The following is a 23,872-nucleotide window of genomic DNA, read 5'->3' on the forward strand; positions in this document are numbered from 1 at the left end:
GACAAGTTGCTGAAGCACTAAATAATTTGGCCAAAGACACCCAATGATCCAGGATCTAAATCTGGATTAAGACTTGGAAATGCTTGATTCCTGGCTCTGTTGTTCCAGTAAGTCAATTTGCTTCTACAGCAGAGTGGAAGGGAAAATCAAACTGATGTGGCATAAGCATCTTCTCAGAACTGTTTTAATTTCATTATTTTTATAGAATCATAGAATCATAGAATGGTTTGGGTTGGAAGGGACCTCAAAGATCATCTAGTTCCAACCCCCCTGCCATGGGCAGGGACACCCTCCACTAGACCACGTTGCCCAAAGCCCCATCCAACCTGGCCTTGAACACTTCCAGGGATGGGGCCTCCACAGCTTCTCTGGGCAACCTGTTCCAGTGCCTCACCACTCTCACAGTGAAGAATTTCTTTCTAACATCTAATCTAAATCTACCCTCCTTCAGCTTAAACCCATTACCCCTTGTCCTGTCACTACACTCCCTGATAAACAGTCCCTCACCAGCTTTCCTGTAGGCCCCTTCAGGTACTGGTAAGCTGCAATTAGATCTCCCCGAAGCTGCCAGGCTGAACAAGCCCAACTCTCTCAGCCTGTCCTCACAGGAGAGGTGCTCCAGCCCTCTAATCAACCTTGTGGCCTCCTCTGGACTCTCTCCAACAGCTCCATGTCTTTCTTGTACTGGGGCACCCAGAGCTGGACGCAATACTCCAGGTGGGGTCTCACAAGAGCGGAGTAGGGGGGCAGGATCACCTCCCTGGACCTGCTGGTCACACCTCTTTTGATGCAGCCCAGGACACGGTTGGCTTTCTGGGCTGCAGGCACACACTGCTGGCTCATGTTGAGCTTCTCATCCATCAACACCCCCAAGTCCTTCTACTCGGGCTGCTTTCAATCCATTCCTAGCACAGCCTATAGTCGTGCTTGGGATTGCACTGACCCATGTGCAGGACCTTGCACTTGGCCTTGTTGAACTTCATGCGGTTCGCACGGGCCCACCTCTCCAGCCTGTCAAGGTCCCTCTGGATGGCATCCCTTCCCTCCAGAGTGTCGATCACACGACACAGCTTGGTGTCGTCGGCAAACTTGCTGAGGGTGCACTCGATCCCATTGTCCATGTCGCCGACAAAGATGTTGAACAGCACCGGTCCCAGTACCGACCCCTGAGGAACACCACTCATCACCGTTCTCCACTTGGATATTGAGCCATTGACCACAACTCTTTGAGTGCGACCATCCAGCCGATTCCTTATCCACCGAGTGGTCCATCCATCAAATCCGTGTCTCTCCAATTTAGAGACAAGGATGTCGTGCGGGACAGTGCCAAGTGCTTTGCACAAGTCCAGGTAGATGATGTCAGTTGCCCTTCCCTTCTCCACCGACGCTGTAACCCCATCATAGAAGGCCACCAAATTTGTCAGGCACGATTTGCCCCTAGTGAAGCCATGTTGCCTCTCACCAATCACCTCCTTGTTTTCCATGTGCCTGAGCATAGTCTGCAGGAGGGTCTGCTCCATAATCTTGCCAGGCACGGAGGTGAGACTGACCAGCCTGTAGTTCCCTGGGTCTTCCTTTTTCCCCTTCTTAAAAATGGGTGTTATGTTTCTCCTTTTCCAATCGGTGGGAACTTCGCCAGACTGCCAGGACTTCTCAAATATGATGGCGAGTGGCCTGGCCACTTCATCCGCCAGTTCCCTTAAGACCCATGGATGCAACTCATCAGGTCCCATGGACTTGTGCACTTTCAGGTTCCTTAGATATTCTCAAACCTGATCTTCTCCTACAGTGGGCAGTTCTGCATTCTCCCAGTCCCTGCCTTCTGTGACCTGGGCAGTGTGGCTCAAGCATTTGCCAGTGAAGACTGAGGCAAAGAAGTCGCTGAGTAGCTCAGCCTTCTCCATATCCTGGGTAACCAGTTCACCCATTTCATTCCGGAGGGGACCCACATTTTCCCTCATCCTCCTTTTCTCACTAACATACCTATAGAAGCTTTTCTTCTTGTCCTTGACATCCCTGGCCAGACTAATTTCTATCAGGGCTTTGGCTTTCCTAACCTGATCCCTGGCTGCTCAGACAGTTTCTCTGTATTCTTCCCAGGCTACCTGCCCTTGCTTCCACCCTCTGTAGGCTTCCTTTTTTTTGTTTGACTTTGCCCAGGAGCTCCTCGTTCATCCACGGGGATTACTTGTAAAGTAATAAAGTGAATAAGCAATTTGTCTGTTATAATTTTGTTCTTATTTCTCAACCTCAGTTTCATATTTATAGTCTGTAGCTAAAATGATCCTATTTAAAAAGCAAAACATAAGCTGAAAAAACCCCGAAAAGATACTGCCCCACCCCCACACCATGACCAGATTGTCACCCTTCACATAAATGAATTGCTTATTTTGGACTCAGTCAAACTGTCATGACGATCAGTGATTAAATACCATTGCTACCATTTTATTGAGGGGCAGTGGCAGGAGAAATCACACTTTTCCCTGTCACTAACTCAACACATGTGAGGAGGGTGCTGTCAAGCCATTTTTTGCCACTGAATACGAAGGGTTCAAATCCCTGCTGGCACAAGAGAGTTCAGTGGTTTCAATGGGGATGTGATCCCTGACACCAGCAATGCTTTTACATCTGTACTCCTTCAGCAATGCATGGTAATGAAAATATGTTTGCCTCCCCATTATCAGGAAACTGATACAGATTAAACCCTCACATTTTTAAATAACTACCATATCACAGTTTGAATGTAAGTGGACTGACATGATTTAAGATGTACATGACATGATAATCAGATCCTCAGCTTGTGCAAATCACTGCAGCTGCCTTTGAGCTCTTGGAAGCTGACATAGCTTGGGCAATTAACACCTTTAGTGATCTGTTCTCTGGTTTGGTTTCATAACACAAAATTGTGATGATCATTACAACGTATCAGTCAAATAAAACAACCACGTGATCGACCTGCAGCCATTGAGGTACGTTAGATACATGTCCATAGTTGTCACAGCCAAAATGAGGAAATACTGCAAATGATTAGATTTGCTTCTGTGCTTGCTCCTAGCAAATGCATGTAGAAATGACTGCAGAATTCCTGGATTTAATATGAACAATACTGAATATTTTTGAAAAATACATTTGAATTTTTCAGTGTATTCTCTTAAAACTTGTCTCTTAGGGTGAGTGATAAAGGTACGCATTTATGTATCATCTAGTTGTCTTAATTTCCTTTATAGTCAGTGGAAAGATCAGGCACTTTGAGGAAATCATTCACCTTATCCTAAAGCACATGTCTAAAATTAATTAGACAACTCGTGCCCTGAAAGTGCATATTTTTCTGCACTGGCTACAAAAAGAGTTGATGATGATTATCTCTGATGTAGACACCTACATTTTATATCCCTAATGTTAGCTAAGACAAATTTCACCCTAGGAATGTTGGTCATGCAGACAGAGAAGAGAAATGATGCTATATGGCTTGTATTTCCAACCAAAATTGGATAAAATTCTGATTTTGAATTTGAAAATGTTTGTGGTTATTGATCACACAGTTTGCAAACCAGGAATTGCTTATGATTTAGGAAAATAGTGTCTGTTTAGTGAAACAACTTTCTGTGAGCATCTCATACTTTTGAATATCCAAAATATATAGTCACCTTTCTTTCTCAAATACTGAAAGCTGCAGATTATGATCTATAAAATAGGATATGAATTCTTGCTACCTGAAGAACCACCTTTCTCTATACTGTACTTCTGCACTGAGATAAACTGAGGAGATGAACTTAAGTTTCATAACAAGAGAAGGAGTTTCTGACAGCTACTCAGTCTAGAATGCAAATTCTCACACTTTTCTTCTCTATTCTTTAGCTGGTTAGCAGTGACTAGAGCTTTAACAGAGATGAGACCTCAACCACTCCAATTCATGTATTTTGGATCTGCCCTTGATGTGAAACACAGCACGGTAAAGGGCTGCAATCAGGAGATTCACTTCGAAAGAGCACGTTCCTGCCACCAACTAAGATGCTCTGTGTGCCTGTGGCTCCCACTCTCTTAGACAGGCCCTAAGCATCCGTGGGGCAGGTGGCAGGTACATGTACAGCACAAGGTTAAGCAGTGGAACCGTCTTCATTTCAAAAGGGAGGTCCTGAGGATAGGGCAATGCTGCCTCAAGCACCCATGGTGGCTCTGCCCGGGGAACAGGAGTTCTAGCTTGGCTCTCACCCTGGCCAGCTGCAAAATCTGAGACGGGGCTAGGCATCCAAGATGGGCTTTGCCAGTCACAAAAGGAGTGACACACCATGAAACCACTGATACGGTAGGTCAGGGTCATGGCAGGTCAGGGAAGACCCTTTCTATGTGTAACTGTCCTTTTCATTGCTTCAGGATGCTTTGCTTCAAAACCGTCCTAGTGTCAGCAACCCGAGTGGGATCAGAACCATTCCTTTCCCTCACATAGCACTTCTTCATTTACACCTTCTAAACATTTATTTTCATTCTGTACTACCACTCTGACTTTTCCTTAAACACTACACACAGATATTGCACCTGGTTTTTGTTGCATGAGTTTAAGGTGACCTCAGCTTGCTCAGGGAGATTTTGGGCAGAAGGTGTTGGGAAGAGTGAACTGATTTGTGACTTCTTTGGGGAAGGATGAAACCAGAGGAAAGCAGGATGCTGCACTGGCTTTTGTATATTGATTTGCATGTTTTAATTCAATGACTGAAGAAGTTGTTAAAAAATCAACACTGTTCTGAAGAAGAATGAATAAGAAAATACAATCTGCTTCCCAAATTACCATTAACAGGAAAGACAACAAGAGCCATTCCATGTATTATCCAGCAGTCACACTATCAGTGAATATTTCATTTCAGTAAATGCAACAGGATAGAATCAAAGTAAATGAAATATTAAGGCCATTAATATTAAGGGTATCGAGGTTGTTTAGGAATCTAATGCAACTTTTTTTTCCCAAATATCATTCTGTATGTGAGTGTCCTCAGAAAGGTGAACTTTGGGGGGGGGGGGGGGAAACGTCATCAGCCTTAGGCATTACCAAATGCATTTATGTATAAGAAACTAAAAAGAACATCTCATTGTGAGAATTTTTAGTTGCTGATCTACCATACTGCAATTAACAAAATGCCTTATTCTGATTTCAGTGATTCCAGTGGTAATCAAAAGTAACTAGAATTATACCACTGACTTTAAAGTGTGGTAAAAGCAGGGCCAGTGAGATCTGAATCCAACTTAGGCTTTAGACAAAACTCTGAACTTTCTGACTTTATCATACAATACCGTTCTTTCCATTTAGCTGAACAATAGCCTGGCCTAGGAAATTCAGAAACTATTCCACTATCGAAAAGAAGAGCTACCAGTGTCTGCTTTGATTCTTTTCTTTTTTTTTTTTTTTCCCCGGGAATGGCAAGTTCACCATCTTTGATAAAACCATTTCCAGACTTACATCAGCATCTGAACAGAGAACCAGGCCCCAAGTCATCCTCTGTTCTCTACTACTGTGAAATGGATATTGCATATAACTCATTTTAAAAGAATGTTTAACTTTTGTAGCAGGAAATGTCCCTTGTTATGATTTCCAGAAGATGGAGGTCAGTACAGCTGGAGTGAAAAGGACTTATTTTCAGTTAAATCTCTTCAAAGGGTGATAGCTGTGCATTACCAATGGGACTTTAACAAAGGTTCTCCTCTTTGCTATTGTGTCACAATCCACTGCCTTAAGAAAAAGAACACCTGCAATAAAATGAAGTCTCTCTAACACAATATAAAAAGTGTGGAGACTTGTTAAAGATGGAAGATTGAGACCTGACCTGAAATACTGTGGCAGAAATGGCGATGATATAAACCACAACTGAAATGGGATTTTATACAATATCTGAAGCAATGATAAATCTTCTACAAAGCCATAAAAAAGCAATTGAGAAACAAGCTTAATTTTAACAGCCAGTGCTCGTGAAAGGGCACTGTTGTTGTGGAAAGGGTGGACTGTTAACAGCCTACAGCCAGCAGAGAGGATGTTAAAGAAGGCAACAAACAAAGCAGAAGTGGCTCTATACAAATTGGCCTTTCTTTCTCTGTCCTGAAGGCAGGCACTGAGCCGGCACAGCGGTGCACACATCTGCCCCACGCATGGCTGAGCAGAGGGGAAGGGTGCTTCCCACACAGCCCTCGCACCCATGACCAGCTGGCAGGGCAGAGCCCTGCGTGGTGTGGGCAGCTGAGGGGGAAGAACATCTGGAGAGGTGGCTCAAAGGCCATTAACCAGTGCCCTGAGCGTGGCTGGCTGCTTTCTTCTGCTGCTCAGGTTGCTTGCATTCAAAGCCTACTCCTGTGAAAGGCTCACTCAGAGCTAAATGGGATATGCAGACTTGTAGGGAAAAAGGAGGCGAGGAAAGAGAGGAAGGATGCAAGAAGAAGGTCACTTTACAAACCCCCCAAAACATTTGTATTTGTCCTTTGTCTTCTACCACCTATTTGTTCTTTCAGTAACTGAAACAGCCTATTTCCCTGGTCCAAACCTCATCAGTTGTGTGGTGCAGGAACAAAATGTGTTTTTAATACTGTGCAGTGCAGGACTACTATTGTGTGCAAAATTCGAGTTGCTTCACAGAAAATGAGCCTATGCAGAGGGCTCCTCCTGGCTCTGCAGAGTGAGGAAGACGTTGGTGGCGGTGCCAGCAGCCAGCTCCCCCAAGGAGAAGAGCTATCAGTTTGCATTGACATTACAGTGCTGCTTAGAAGCAACTCCGTAGACCTCTAGGGAAAAAAAGCACGGAGAGAAAGGAATGATGGGGAAAAGTCACTTTACGAATCTCCCAAGCCCCCTGGGACACTAGAAGAGATACACAGAGAGCTGCTACTATGTCCCTGATGTAGTGTAAGTCCAACAGTCCTGCTACCAGCCCAAACTACTGTGTGCTGGGCACATACCAAATGCTTTGGCTAATGATTTGCTCCTGTGGTTCTGCGTGCACAGAACTAAACCTGCATTTTGTTCATGGAAATCAAAAAGATATAGAGGAAAACTGGAGACAGTGAGAGACGAGGCAAGTCCATGCCATTTCTGAGTCACAGGATAAAGAAATCCTTGTTACGCAACTAAACTACGTGTAAAAGCAATGCAATCTCTTGATAAATACTTACCTGTGTTGTGCTGGTGATCCTTTGTGCCAATGTGCTGCTGCATTCACGAAAAACAGGAAAGTAGAAGAAATTGTGGGGGATTGAGCTAATACTCTGTTTAATTCATGTGTCTGGTTAATTTCTGCCTTCCTGTAAGTTTTACGTTGTAATTTATTAATTATGTTTTGATTTATTATTATTATATTAAATTAATTATGCCAGTTATCTAAATACCATTTCCAAAAATGCCAGTTGCTAGCTTCAGTTAGTAGACACACTGGAAATTAAGATGAGAAAAAACACATTTTTAAAACCAGCAAAATTTACAACTTGATTAATTTAAGAGACATTCAGCAGTCAAACATTACTTTTTCAGGTTTAGCACTCCTGTGGCAAAATATTAAGAGCAGACCAAGAAGGAGTGGAATATGTCAGCTTCTGTACTTTTCTCCACTCACACATTTATTTGCTTTCATTTTGACGGTAAAAATAGTAATCAATCTTGCTGTGACAGCCTGCTCCATTTTACCCATCAGAGAGATTTGGTTTTCAGTGCTAACACATACATGGTACTTTTCAGCTTCGTATCTCAAGGCTCTTTAAGGCTAGGGAAGCTGAGGATCAGCCATGTCAAACAGCACATTGAAAAACTGAGTTCTTTAGACAGCTATGAACAGTGTCCAAGACACTGTGCAGCTACTTCCCTATCATGGCTGTTAATAAGGATTGTTAGCTTTTATTAAATTATCTTGTAATTTTTACAAGATAAGATTAACGACACTAATACTTTGCTATGTGACAACTTTACATCCATGTTTAATATTACAAAGTACAATGTACATTCTTTTTATTATTATGTATCAATTCAGCTGTGTACATCGAAGCATTAAATATGTGCCAGATGCTGCACAGCAGTTTTCACCTCTGTATTTAAAGGCAAATACAGCCCTGGATGAGCAGCAAGACTTGATCTTGCTGATACAGAGCACTGACAGAGCTGAGACAAGTGGTGCCTGTGTAATGGGAAACATCCCGTTTACTTCTTACAGGCAGCGGAGGGCAGGGAGTGGGAAAAAAAGACTGGAATCAGCCTGTCTGGTAGACCAGGAGCCAGACCGATGATCTCTGACAGCAAAACTGTTTCTCTATGCAAAATTCAGAAGAAAATGCTGCTCACAGCAGACATCTTGGAAGATGTCTAACACACAGAGTGCCGAGGTTTGAACTTTTTTGGGTGGAGATGGGCAGGAGAGGATGGAGCTGATACAGATAGAAAAAGAAAGGAAATCCATTGCCATTCTTGCACAATGGAGAAACATTTGTTTGCTGAATAGTCCCGTATAAGTCCACGTGCATGTGCTTATGTATGTATCTGTGTGTACAAATACAGAAACAAACACTGCAAATGTTACTGCATATGAAAAAGCCTGAGAAAACAGAAATTAGGAGTAGTAATGTGGTCTTTCAGAAAGAAGTAAACATAAAGGTCCTAGGCAAAATCAAATACAGTATTTTTCAATTTGCTTTGCCAAGCTTTGCATTAAGGTTATTATGGAGATACAGTCAAACGCAATTCCTAGTAACAATCTGCCCAACGGGACTATTTGAATTTAGGAAGAAGCAGCAGAGTATTCAGCAGCAGAGAATCAGGAATCAAAATGCTAGAGAAGCATGTTGCCTGGCTTAGTGAAGAATTTTCTTAGACGTAAAGTAGCCCAGAGGTTGATCTGATCACCCTGGTATTCCTTCTAGCTGTTTCAATGCAAGACGATATACAGTTCACCCACTCATAAGGTATTTTTATCTCAAGAGCTGCCTATAGGTGTGCAAACAGAGTAATGAGAAACAAATGAGCCCATCTGTGTAGATCTGTGCCGTATTTTTTGGCTTGACTCTCAGCGTGACTCAACGAACATAGCAGGAGAGTCTGGGTACACTCTGGATAGGAACAAGGTTTGCAGGAAAGCTCCTGGGGGTTCTGGCAGACAAGTTTATCATGAGCCAGTCATGCACCCTCATGGCAAAGAAAGCCAACAGCCTCTTGGTTTGCACTGCCAGCAGGTTGAAGGAGGTGATCCTTCCCCTCTGCTCAGCACTGGTGAGACACATTTGGAGTGCTGTGTTCAATGCTGGGCTCCCCAGTACAAGAGAGACAAGGGCATACTGGAGCAGGTCCAGAGAAGGGCCATGAAGGTGACTGAGGACTTGAGGTGTCTGTCATATGAGGAGAAGTTGAGAGATCTGGGACTGTTCAGCCTGGAGAAGAGAAGGCTCAGGCAGATATGTAGTAATATGTATAAATACCCATACGATGGGATGGCGTAGGGAAGAGGGTATCTGACTATTCCTGGAGCTGCACAACAATAGGACAAAAGGCAAAGGACATAGGTTGCAACACAAGAAATTCCAGCTAGATATGAGGATTTTTTTTTTTACCATGAGGTAGTCAAGTACTCAAACAGGTCATAAAAGGGTTGTGGGATCTCCATCCTTGGAAGTGTTCAAAATTTGACTGGATGAGTAACCTGATCTGAGCTTGCCCCCTTGAGCAGCTGGAGTGTCCAGATGACCTTCAGAGGTCACTTCCAACCCTAATTATTCTGTTACTCTGTTTATAGAACTGTTCATGTCAGTACTTTATAGTCTGAATTTCAAAACTGGGTCCAAAATCTGCCTAAAACCAAATCTCAGAGCTCTAAGACTCCAGTCTTTTTTCTGGTACCTTATTTGCTCTGCACTGTTTAATGTGTGCTGACAATGAGAATTCTGGCAGAGAAAGAAATGGAGGACCGTAAGTGTTAACTTCCAACTTCAGCATTTCATCCTTTTGAAAGTTTCCTTACATAATTTTAAATAACCTTTTGATAGAGATTAACAGCAAAAAGGAAAAAAAAAAAGCCAAAAGGGCTAAAGTATTTACAGTTAACAAAACTATCCATCACAATCTAAATGATTCTTATATTACACTTTTCAGCTTAATTGTAAAATCTATTTGGAGCATTGACTTCATTGTATATCTGAACACATTTCTGAGCACTGAACAAACTATAAGTAATAGCTGTGAGATCGGCTACGGCTGAGCAAATGACAGTCTCCTCTAGTAATAAGTGTTATTAGTGTCTGAAGAAGTAAAAAGAACAAATGTGATGGTTGAACAAATAACATATGTGTTCACTGAAATCTTCAAAATGATTTTCTGTGTTATTCTTCAAATCTGACCACAATTTCATTGCTTTATTACACTTCACTCTTGCTTGCAAGTTAGCAAACAAAGAAATAACGAAAGAAATCTATGACATGTATTTACTGAAGGTAAATTATTCCAACTAACTAAATGCAAGTAAAACTTGAGAGTGATATGACTTTTCCTTAAATGTGTGTGTTTTGCTATATATTTTTAGTCCTCTTTCCTAAGGAAATCACATTTGTGCTACAGAGTTGTCTGTGGGTCTGTCTATCAATTTTCCAGTAAAATATTTTTCAACACATTTGGCAATTTCAGCCATATTTGAAAGGAAGACAATGCCTCTAAGACATAGTCTAAGACATCTAGGACATCTAAGACACTGTGGTGGGTTGACCTTGGCTGTATGCCAGGTGCCCACCAAGCCGCTCTATCACTGCCCTCAGCAGAAAAGAGAAGGGAGAAAAATAGGATAGAACAAAAACTTGTGGGTCAAGATAAAGGCAGTTTAATAAAGCAAAAGGCCATGCATGGAAGCAAAGGAAAAAACAACAGATTTATCCTCTACTTCCCATCAGCAGGCGATGTCCAGCCACGTCCCAGGAAGCAGGGCTTCAGCACGCATAGCAGTTGCTCCAGAAGACAAATGTTGTAAATAATGATTGCCCCCACTTTCTCCTCATTTCTCTCAGCTTCTTATTGCTGACCAGATGTCATATGGTATGGAATATCCCTTTGGTCAGTTGGAGTCAGCTGTCCTGGCTGTGTCCCCTCCCAAGATCTTGCCCACCCCCAGCCCGCTGCTGAGGCGGGGAGAAATGTTGGAGAGACAGCCTCGGTGTGTGCCAGCACTGCTCGGCAGTAGCCATAACACCGGTGTGTTATCCACACCTTGCTCACTACCAATGCACAGCACAGCACTGTGAGGGCTGCTGTGGGGAAAATTAACTCCATCTCAGCCAGACCCAACGCAGACATTAAGTCCGTACAGTCCTTATTAATACTGGCCGCAGGGTGGAGGACAGAGACCCATATGTTTTTGCAACCACAGGGCTAAGAAGCACCCAGACACTACACTTCCTGTCTGACAGCTACTAGTCAGCACATGGTTACTGTCAACTTGCACATATTTCTGGATTAGCCACAGTAAGTGCTATTTCTTGCTTTCTCAGTACACTTTTGGGAAGAAGATTTTTATGGTGCTGGTGGTAGCGGTGGTCTAAGAGAAAAAGCCCACAAAATCCGTGGGGTGTTAGTCCTCACTTCTTAATGTTTTAGTAATTCTAAACACTGCTTCATTCTGCTGTATGTAGCTTCTGGATTGCTTCAGATTGTACTGATACAAATTAAGCACTGAATAAATACTAATGAGAATAAAATAATATGAGAAGAAAAATGGAAATAAAAAAATAATAAGTTTTTTAAACTGGGAAGCCTGACTTGGGATTTCCTAAGGTCAGCTTAAATAGGTATTTGGTATTAACTTTGTTTGGGGTTTCTCAGTAATAAATAAAAACACATTTATTTTGTAGGCATACTTATTTTGAAACATGAGTTCTGTATTTCAAATAGAAATTCAGTAAACATATAATAAGATTAAAGTAATGATTTTCTAATTTTGGTAGATACACTCTTTATCTGTAGGTTGACTTGACTTCTGATTTTTGGTGAATAAGCCAGAAATGCAAATAGATACACTATTTTAGAATGCAGGAAGCAAAATAAAATTCAAAGAAGGAGTAAGAAAAGAGGGAGAACTCTTAGTGAAAAGTGAGAGAAACATATGGGCCTTATTCTCTTTACTGTCATATGCAGTAAATGACTACTTTGGCCTGGACTGTTCAGAAGCTGTATTGTTTGCTGCCAGTATTAGCGGATTAGTTGGCAGGAAATAGAAATCACAACATTACTATGTGTTTCAAGTATTAATTTCATCTTAAGCAGGAAGTTCTTTGCATTAAATTCAGGGGAGCACTTTAGAAACACATCATGGAAAGAAGAGACACACAAGCAGACAATTTTCTGCCTCTCTCACTGACTTTCATCCTTTGATTCAAACAGAATATTTTTGTGCTTTTAAAAGACCACCTGCTGAAAGTGTTGTGAAAAAAGGGATGTTGATAAACAAGGACATAACAGTCCTTGACAGAAGAATATGAATCACTAGAAATGCATTCTGCTATATCAGCTATATACGTTATATAAACCTGTGGAGATGTCATTTGATCTTTCTGTGTCTTTGTTTTAGCTCCTTCTTTCTTTCTTGTCCTGGTAAGCTGGAAAGGTAATGGTAAAAACAATCTCTAATTTCATGCATGTAGGAAAATGGAGCTTTGTCTCTGTTTTCTAGTCACTTATGCAATACAAATAAAGGGCTACCATAGTTTATTTTTTTTTTTATTAAAAACAAGTGGCATGTTTTTTTCTTATGGCTGTGTATAAACAGATGAAATAAAGAGCCAGGAAAGTAAACTGGAAAGACACTTCATCAGATTTAGTGAGATCACTTATGAGGTTCTAGAAAACATTCTGTTATGCACAAAGAGTCCTCCATAACTGTTAAGAGTAGATGTGCTTTCTCCAAAATGGAAACACACTTTCTGGAACTTCTGGGGAAAGCTGACATGAAATAGATCTTCATAAAGTTATAGGATCACAGAATGGTTTGAGTCTGAAGGGATGTTAAAGATCATCTAGTTCCAAGCCCTCTGCCATGGGCAGGGACACCTTCCATCTTCATTTTACTGCTTTTGCTGCTCCCGTGCAGCACTGACACACACAGGTTTGTGGTTATACCTTGGGGTGAGCACCAGTGATCATGTCAAACATTGCATCCCCTTGCGTCAAGGACTGTGGAGCTGCCCAAAGCACCAGCACTGCCAAGACTGCCCTGAGAGGCCAAAGCAAGGGAGCAGTCCATGCCCAGAGCCACACCACCACCAGCCATACACCAGGTCTACACTGGTAAATTAAAATGGGTCAGGACCTGCTTGCCTTCCCCAAAGGCAAATCATGTCTACCATTTAAAGTGGGCAAATGAAGAAAACACTTATGGCAAAAGTCTTGATGGTTTTGGTCTGTCTTTCAGAGCCTGGGAATGCAGGATGACAAGGTCTGCCAGAGGAAGGCAAAGGAGGAGTTTTGGTCACAGGCAACAAAAAAGTTTTCCCGGTTATGGCTGTTGTAAGATATTAAGGAGGTAGGGTGTTTTTTCACCATCCTGAGAATAAAGTCTAAAAAAGAGCTAAAATTATCTTGATATGCTTAAGTTACAGCAGATTCTCGAGAGTAGGTGGAGACCTACTGACTGAGACAGGCTGAAGATGCTGTCTGTCTTACTGATGAATCGAAGCAACAACTCTGTGACCCTGCAGAAATGGATGCCTTGCTCCAATGTTGTGTTTAAACAGGGCTTTGAGCTGAGCCATGCCAATTGGCATGAATAAAGAAAGCAAGCAAAACATTTCCAATCACCTCCAAATATCTCCAGTTGCTACTGGAGACTGTATGGTTCTGTGTGGGTGAGAATGACCAAAGAGGAGCATAGCTTCATTAAGAAAACCATCACAGTCTTGTAAGTCTTGGCATAGCCTTGAGAGGCAAGATCTGAAACCTTTTCTGAGGCTAAGACAGCAGAGGGCAATCCAACCAAATCAGATATAAACACTTGTGTGCAGGCTGAATGCATCTCCTGAATTTAATGCTGGCCCTACTCTCCCTGTCTAGAACAGAAATCCGAAAATGAAACTCCATCTCTCTATACTTCACCCTTAAAAGGAATACAGGTTTGGCCCTTGGCCAAAATGTCAACCTCACCACAGAAACATAAAAACCTGAAAGGAAGATCATACAATGAGAAGTGCACACCCTGGGTTGTGCATAGGGGGACCCTGGATTTCAGATACAGCATTGGGTTCCAGGAGAGAAATTCTCCCTGAAGACAAGCCTCAGGTACAGAGTCTGGCGGCAGCTTTCACACGCACCAAGGCACATGGAGAGGACAAAATAAATAAATAAAACTAATGAACTAAGAAAAATATATGAGACAAAAAGAAATAAAAATGGTAAGAATAAAGTTGCACAAGAAGTGAGGAAACAGCAAGGTGCCGATTTTCTCAGTTAGGCAGCTGGGAGAGGACAGTGAGCAGAAGACACAATAGATGAAGGTCAGATAAGTGGGCACCAGGTATGGGCAGGGGAGCAGTGCATGAGCTCACTTTCTGAACACAGACAGCAAACAATTCTCCAGTCTTCACCGCTTGAGGTCCACAGTCATGAGAAGTGTGAATGTGTATGTAGATATGGGCAGTCACTTGAGAAGAAACCCACAAGCCCACAAGCCAGTTTCTCTCCCTTCATTAGCATAGATTTAAGGGCAAAGCACTTTGAGTTACGGTCTCATTACTGAGATTTAATTACTTTTCCTAAATGTTCTGCAGAACATTTACTTGTACATTGCAAAGTATTACAGTATAGTCACAACTTAGGCTCTCAATTAGGGGAGAACTAGGCAGGAAAGAAGTTGAGTTAATTAGAGTCACTGAAGCTTAATCAATTCCTCTGTGTATGCAGGGAAGGGCATGCCAACTTTTAGCCCATTTGTGAAGCCACCTTACCTGTCTGCTACAGGTTATTAAAGCCTTCATGCACAGGGAAAAACTCACCAGTTGATATTTTAAAATGGCTGTTATTTTGCATTTTCTACATTGGGCTAGACTCTTTTTGCTTCAATCCCATTTTTGGCAAACCAAATGTTTTTGTGTCCAAGACTGTTTCTGTCTGCCCATCCTTAAGGAGCACTTGATTGCTGAAGGCAAAGTGCTTTCATTTTGGAGCCCCAAACCAGCACCCCAGGTCTACTCGCAGATCAGCCTGTCTAAGAAGACCAGGACCTTCACAATGGACAGCAAAGCTGCAGCTCTTCTGCATACTTTGTCTAGCCTGGCTATAATCCCATTCCTGTTTGTACACCGACCTTCTTTTGGAAGGATGGAGAGGATCTGCAGGCATATTGGGGAGGAAGAGAATTCACATGATCTGGGAAAATCACAGAAATGTTCTGAAATATATGAATTCAAATTTAATTAGGTCAAGTTTAAATATATATATTTATATATATATATTTATATATATCTTTATATATATATCTATATGGGCAGTCACTACCAAGAAAAGAAAAAACCCACATGCCCAAAAACCAGCTGCTCTCACTTGATTAGCATAGATTTAAGGGCAATAAAACCCAAATAAACACCAGCACAAGTACAGAAGAGCTCATTTCCTGGGTAAAACCCATCCCACACAAAATTAGTAGCCAGATGAATCACTTCCTAAAAATGCTTGTATGACTTGCTAATATACAGGTATGTTGCAAATTAGGTGTTAACTCCTCCCCTCTCCCTGTGCAGTTAATGGAAAGAGGACTCAATTAGCTTTTGGGCTTGCCCTGTAGAGGTGTTAGCTAAACTCACCACATCTGATTCAGCCCATGTAGGCCAGGCACTTCATTTTTATGAGTTACCATGCCTGCATTAAGTACTTATTTTAGGCATGCAAAATCCAGACCTGTATGAAGTCAGAGGAGGTCAAAACCTAATCACATTAAAATCAATATCCAATTCAGTTCTGCATGATCTGAACAAAAAGCACAGGTTACGTTCCTAAAAAAGAAGTGACTATGCAGGTGCCAATCTGGAAGGAAAATGACTAGCAGCTCCTGGAAACAAATAAAATGTACACATGAGATCACTGAGATCCAAATGCGTACTGGATGACTTCATTTTGCTTTGATACTGAGTGCTACTCAGTAGCTACACCTACACAGGATGGTGGGTGTACTTCAAGACTTCTGGTAATATAGCATACTTTATCTAAGTCACATTGTCATGCCATGTAAAAGAAATCAGGTACATACACACACGCACACACACAGAGCTGAGAGAGAAATCATTTTTCTGAATGTATTTTAAAAGACCCTCAAATGGGTGTTCTGTTTTACTACAACATAGGCTGATCTGGGGGAGGACTTCATTATAAGCTATAGAAAGCATCTGTTAAAACATAATGGCATTCAGAATCAAAAAAGAGGCCAAATGAATATCTATAGCAATATGGCATCATCTATTCTTCTTTGGCAACAGTCATCGAAAAAGTCCTTGTTAAATCAGCCATACTATTAGTTCTTAGTTTCCCTATTTATCTTCTGCCAGTGAAAGCAAAATTGACGTTTATATTTCTATGAGTACTATTTTATGTACTTCTGCATCACAAATGACATTACATATTCTGTGACTTCAGTAGCAGATGCATCATGAACGATTTTGCAAAAAAATCTTCAAAATTCTCTAATGCGCTAGCAGAGAAGCAGCGTGGCAGCAGAGGATCTACCACCAGCAGATGGCATTCATTCCTTGCAATTCCTGCAGCAGCGGCAGGTACGGAACGGTGCACCGCATCAGCATTATATGTGGGATCATGCAAGAAGCTGATAGTTAACCCTAAGTAATTTTCCCATCATTTGAGAAAATGCTCCTTTCAAAGCATTATTTTATTTTTCCCATCATTTAAGAAATAGCTCATACATAAGCACTATATGGAGACCGATTTGCCACTTCAAGCAGCAGGATTTTATACTCACTTTACACACTGGTATAGGTACTACCCAGTGCAAGCCAGTCTATCTGTCCAGGATTTTCTTTATGTAATAGCAGCTTCCCATGAATAACTGATGGAAGAACCTGACCTTCCTTCCCAGTTCAATACACCTTTATTCTACTGTTCTTCATGTTCATAAATGCTCTGCTAAGGTAATAAAACTATCAGTTTAAATATGTGTAATAATAATTTTAAAGCATTTTATGGCTAGAAATACGTATGGTGAATAGAAAGTTAATACTGGATTAAAATAAGCTTTGTTTTCCTCAAACAAAACTGAGCTTTATCTCCATGAAGGTACAGAGTGAGGGCATCTTGCTAATTAAGCTACACCGTATTGTTCCACCAGCCCTAAGACCCTGATGGAAGATGTATCAGGCATGGTGGTGCTGGGAGGTGGGGCAAAATGTGCAGCTGCCCTGACTGGTGGCATCCTTCCTTTGCCCACAAACCTGCTGAGTGGGAAAGGGGAGGCTCACTGCCCTGTTATGATAAGAATTTTATAGGAAAAGAAAATGGAGCAGGCAAGTGGATGTACAAATATAGGCCCATGAAGAAAAAAAAAAAAAGAAGGAGCAAGGAATTTTATTTCCATTGAGAAAACAAACAAAATGCAATGCACAATGGTGTTTCATCTGGAGTTTCAGTAATGTGCTTACAGTGACATTAAAAGCAGGTATTACCTGTTCTAAGAGATTCTGAAGCCTCTCTATTTCACAGTCTATTACAAATTTCTTTTCTTGCCTTCGGTCCAGGTCTTCTAAAAGCCGCCTGTAGCTAGCATCGTTAAAATTCTCCACGCAGATGGCACTGACTTGCCAGCTATTTTGTCCTGCTTTTTCCATAATAGCTTGAAGTATTGAATAACCTAAAAGGAAAAGGATACAATACACTAGTAACACAATCATTTCATTCTTTGAATAAGAATTGTCCTTAATCAATATTATGTCTCTTAATATTTGATCCTGCAGGAAAAGGAATAATAGACTGCACCCCTACCTGTGCTGCTAGTCGTGATCAGCACACAGTATGCAATTAACGAAAATTACAATTGGTGTGATCAGAATCCTTGGAATGATTCTCAGCGTTATGGATAATATTCACACGATTTATACATACAAACTCTTCCAGTAGAGTATTCAGCTTCTCAGATTGGTTTTTTACAGGTTTCTATATCCAGGCATTTCATGACACAGCAAAGAAAAAATAATTTACCCAAAGTATTTGTATACTACACAAGCAGTATGTTAGACATTCAAATGCTTTGCTTTTGTTGTTGTTGGGTTTTTTTTTTGGACAACACTTAATCCAAGTAGTTTTTAATGCTTCTTAACAAGAATTCATTTTTTCATTTATTTATGTATGTATATATACATGCCAGTATAGACATGCAAATAAAAATTATATTGATCTATTTCAGAATTCCTACATAGCTTTAATCAAAGTATGCAAAGTGATCAGAGGTCAATGAATGAAGGACACTATAGAAGCATTAATTATTACTACTGGCAGGATTATTGCTCTTTATCATGATCAGTATTTGACGCCCCCTTTGTCATCTCTGAACCCATTCAAAGAAGGCAAAGGCAGCGTCCTCTCTGAGGTCTCCACCTGAAGGTGCGGGGCAGGGTCCCTGCCCCCAGTCTCAGTGTGCCTTGGCCCACCAGCCCTTCGCCTTCTTCCCTCTCCTAATTTTTTCTAACTGGGGATGTGCAGTCCAGAGGTGGGAAAGAAGCTTGTGACATATCTTAGGAGAGCTTGCAAGTCTGGCATTGACTTGTCCAACCAGTTCCTGAAGTAGGAAACATGTATTATTCCATCTTTCCTCCAGAGTAAATGGTGAACTTGTGCAATGAAGCAATGAAGACTGCACACCTCAGATCCAGAGTTGTTAAAGACCAAAAGGACAGATGTTTGTCAATAACCCACTGATACGTATGATACAATTCAGAGATGGTGCCCGTCTAGAGTGACAACACAAAATATCATGGCTTTTTACTTGTTATCTTGCTGAATTTTCCCCACTAGCTTTAAATGAAAGATTTCACCTCTGGAAAACTATCCTTAGTGATGCGGCAACGCAGTGGTGGCTCCTTTCTCTCTTCAACAAGAGGGTCCCATGCCTGAGTGCAGTGGCCCCCAGCTGTCATTTTAACGCACTTGAAGATGCCACTGCATGACAGATTCCCCATAAAAAGCCCTTTCAGACATTCCCACAGATTGCAAGAGGAATCTTTCTAAGTTACATTTCAGAAAGAGTACTTTTGAGTGTGCTGTTGCTGGCTAACTAATTATCAGAAGATCTAAAAACCCACCAAAACCCGAGTTTGCCTCCAGTACAATAAAAGCAGACAATAGTTTCATCAGAATATGAAGATTTTAGGACACGTGAGAAACTAATTCTCTTGCAAATCTAGGAGAAGCCATTCTATTGGCTCCTATGACATCTGCAGTCCTTGAAATATGAACTTAAAAACTGTATCTTCTTATCATCATGAAACTATGCACCCGCACTTCGAAATGGACATTTATTAGTTTTTTTTCTCCAATTCAGATGACATATTTAAGATAAAAATACAAACATTTATAATGAATACATAAAATGCATAACATATTTTAGTGTATAAATGAGACATTTATTTAATGAAACAGTATTTTATCTTAGGAAATGAATTCAAATACTTGATGTATTGAGTATTAAAACATTTCTGTACTCAGCATATATTTTTAACCCGATGACTGGTATTTTTTTTTCAAAGAACCATACAGCTTTCCTGTTAATTGCTGCATAATTATTCTGCTTTTCCTGTTGCTATATTCAATCTCCTTTTTGCCTGTAATTATCTCTGCAAATCATGACAAGATTCTTTCCCAAACATTGTATTTCTTGCTTCATTTCCTATTCATTTCCATATATAGACATATATTAAAACTACTCCAGTGTTACAGGGGTTCCTGCTTCATTTACACTGTAACTTTGACTTGATCTTTGCTACAAAGGCAGTCAACATTTACTTAATTCAGCTTCCTGACACAAATTAACATTTTCTTTGATTCAGAATGAATGGTGTTTGAAACAGCAATTGACATCCCCTCATTCCTTTTGCATTTTGCTTGGACAACTTTACTAAGATGTGTTTTGATCAAACTGGGAATTTATCCCAGCATAAAGCATGACAAATATCAGACAAACACATAGAAAAGCTTTTCTTCTACCTTGGATCAAGGGTTGTCTTGCCACATTTCATTAGCAACTGCCTTCATTTAGGCATTTGAAGCTTCTGTAGTAGCTTCTTGTCAGTAGCTGGCACTCAGATGTGGGGTTTCATGTTAGCATGTCTTCCACATAGAGCATAATACAGCTAAATGGTAGTAACTGGATATGGTGCAACATCTCCATCAGAGGAGTTCAGAATCCTTGTGCAAGTAATCGGTGGCATAGTCATCTATTTGGTGTGCAGGAACAATTTTTAATATAACAGATCGACAAGGGTGGAGTTTACACAGAATGAATGAAGGCATTCACAGGCTCAGTTGGCATAGGAATTAGACATGCTGAGGAGAATGCTTATTTGTCCAAAATAATTGGCTACAGCTAACAGGGAAAATAATTAGTTGTATGTAGTGCTGCAAACATTTTATACAGCAAAAAACCTGAAGCTAACCTGGGATAACTCTCAAAACTGAGTGTGGCATCTCTGTTTAGACAAAATTCTTACACTTCTGAAAAATGTTTACCCATGTAAAGACAGCAGACATGAATCTTACAGCTGTCATCTAAAAGGTATTTATTTTCTGGTTATACGCTGTTTATCCTCAGTTATTCTACAGACAGATGAATGATTCATTTTCTGGAATATATTCCATCCTATGCATTGTGGAATATTATTTGTCACATAAAAGCAAACTAAAAAAACCTAGGCTAACTGATATCAGCTGAGCTACAGAATCAAAACAACATTATTTAAAAAAAAGTTTAGGACTATGCCAATGAATAAAAGGATAGTTCTCACAAGTGTATACAGTAACCTTCCCTCAGCAACTAATTCAATTGTGAAATACAGATAACTTATTTATCAGAAAATACAAATTATTTTGCCCAAACATAACTGGTTGAAGCCTGGAGGTTTGTATCAACAAGCTCCTGGTCCTTCCTGGAGGTTGGTGTGGGTTTTTTTGGGGTGGTTGGTTGGTTGGTTGGTTGGTTTTTTTGTTTTTAAATTAGCAAACCTATGAACAAGAGAAAACACCAATACAAGTGCCTGGAAACACAGTGAAGTCCTTCTAAAATGCAAGGATGCTATATGCAAAAATGGTTTCTTTTTCCTCTTTATGGGACTATGATTTTGGGGAATGTTCCTCAAATGACCTGGGCTGAGAAGCCTGCCAGCTGCTTTTTGTAGGTCAATGATCAAATGTAGAAACTATTGACAACTGCATAAGGACCAGTAATACCACTTCCACCTCAATATACTGGAACCAAACCAGAGACAGGGAAAGTAAGTCTGCAAAGATTTTTTTTTTTTCTTGATCCCTTCTCTCCTTTTCTGTTTTCTGGTCAGGTGGAATTATGCTGATCTAACATACTGCTATTTTTTCCCCCAAAAGATACCATACAGTCATCACATTGGGAAAAAAAAAAACCCGCGCCTAACATGAGAGTTACTCTATTCTTTTCCAGTAAAATCAGAGCTGGAGATGCTTACTGCAGAAAATCTACATATTGGGGTTGATACTAGAGCTACGTATCTTACAAACAAAATCTCAGATTTATTTTCACCATGCTTCCCTCATTCCACACTCCATAGGCATTTTTCCATTGCAAAATGTATCAGCCACACAAAACCAATGCCAGATGTGCACCTGGTGTTATATCTGTTTAAAGGGAGATTAGTACTTATTTGGAGAGACTCAGATACCTTTCGGTGGCCAAAGTGTGTAAAACACGAGCAATTTTGGTATTTAAGAACACATTGTTAGTGCAGGACTTTGGGAGTCCAGGATTCCTCCTAGCACTGCAACATTGCTGTGACTGGAGACTAGACACAACCACCCAAGGAGCTGAAATAACGAGTGATCTTTTTGATATTAAAATTTCAGTGGCCTTTCAGGGTTTTTTATTTGTCTTTTGCTGTACCAGCTAGGCTTTCCCCTGCCCAATTTTGTTTCAGCAGTCAATGACTTAATTTCATTTATTTCCATTTAAATGAAAAGTAAAATCTGATATCTAAATCTCTTCAGTGTGTTCAGAATAAACTGAAGAGATCAGAGGAGCATTTTTTTGACTTATTTTTCTGCTGGAATGCATTTGGTTGGCTTGTTTCCTTTTCTTTCTTTCCTTTTTTTTTCCCCTTTTTCTTCTTGCTTGCTTGCTTGCTTTCACCAGAAGTATTTCAGTGATCAATTACAGTGTTATAATTAAATTTCAACAACTTTCATCTTCCAGCAGCCTTTTCATTCTGGGAAACTGTTTCCCCCACCCGTCTAAGCACATGCGATCATTCCTGATGGTCTTGCCAGGAGACAGATAGCAAAGTGGCTGCTTGCTCCAAAACAGTAGCACCCCCAGTAATAATTCTTATTTTGAAACTATTGTGCACGAAGTAACTTATGATTAGTTTTCTATGATGAAGAGGATGTAATGTTTACATATTATTACTGTATATTATTCTGGCTAGCAGACTGACAATACCGAATGACACAAGTTAACGGGTTAATATACTTGGAAACAGCATATGTAATATATTTCTGTTATGGCCCCAGGAGCAGAAAACATCTCTGAAACATGGGTTTTTTCCAAAGATGGACGTCATATACTGCACATTACTGAAATGCAAATTAATTTTATTCTCTTTCAGGTCCAATTAACTCTCAAACAGGAACTGATCCCATTCCCAAGATTAGCTATGATCCCAACAGCCACAAACACCAAAATGCTGGAGCTATTTTATGAAAGCTACTTCCATCTATTGGAATTCATATTAGGATCAGTAGAAGAAATAAATTTGTTATAAATCCAACACACAGCAGAAGTGAAGAATAAATGATCAAATCATTTGGTATGGATAAGCCAATATATTTGACATTCAGGATTGGATTCATGTCACTTAACTCCAGCTGTCTATAAAGTAGTTGTCTAAGTTAATCATCCAAGCCTTCAAAGGAGAGACATATATCCCATAAAAAAGCACTTTTTTTTGTCTTAGATATCTATCTCAGAGGTGCTTTTCTCTTTCTCCAATGAATACCGAAGGAGTCTAGACATGAGGCTTAGTGAAAATGCCTACCATTTATCTAGCCAAATCATGGTGAGATGAATCCAGATGCTACAGTGATGAAATTTACAGTGTGAGTGATGCATGATTGTACATTCCACTAATAACTACAAACACTCAAACTCAAGCATATTTTAATTTTCCTCATTATGATTAATGCCTTTTTATTAACATATGGTTTTGTCTTAAATTTTTGGTCGGTATACAGCTTCCAGAACTCGAACATAACCAGTGAGATTTATAAGCTCTATCATATAACCTTTGACATATGGTAACTCATTCACATGCCTGATTTTCTCTGCATTTGGAGTTGGAGACAGAACATTCAACAAAAAATACATACAAACCAGTAAATTTAGACAACAAGTGTGTTCTGAGTCCTTCTTGGGTCTAATTCACAGAAAAGACACATAGATTGGAAAATAAGACAGGGAGCTCAAGAAATAATCCCATCTATTCCTCTCTATCCCTCCATCCCCCAAGACAGATGAATTATATTTAAGTCATTCTAGACAGATATCTTTCTTTGTCCTTAAAAATCTCTAAAGAGGATTCTGTAACTTCCCAGGCAATATATTCATTGCTTAATTATCCTTATCATTAGGAGATGTTTCCTAAAGTCTAACCTAAG

At 40.4% G+C, this 23,872-nt stretch overlaps 1 protein-coding gene across 9 annotated transcripts in view; it reads right to left on the reverse strand.

Annotated features, from left to right (window-relative positions):
• The window catches only part of GRIA4 (glutamate ionotropic receptor AMPA type subunit 4), a 235,175-nt gene that overhangs the window by 82,416 nt on the left and 128,887 nt on the right, over positions 1-23,872 (reverse strand). For all 9 annotated transcript variants that reach the window (XM_054836650.1, XM_054836716.1, XM_054836658.1 and 6 more), the window contains exon 4: positions 17,650-17,834. In XM_054836650.1, the coding sequence (XP_054692625.1) occupies positions 17,650-17,834 (185 nt within the window). The remainder of the gene's footprint in view (positions 1-17,649; positions 17,835-23,872) is intronic.

This window comes from Grus americana, chromosome 1, assembly GCF_028858705.1.
Source record: "Grus americana isolate bGruAme1 chromosome 1, bGruAme1.mat, whole genome shotgun sequence".
NCBI lineage: Eukaryota > Metazoa > Chordata > Aves > Gruiformes > Gruidae > Grus > Grus americana.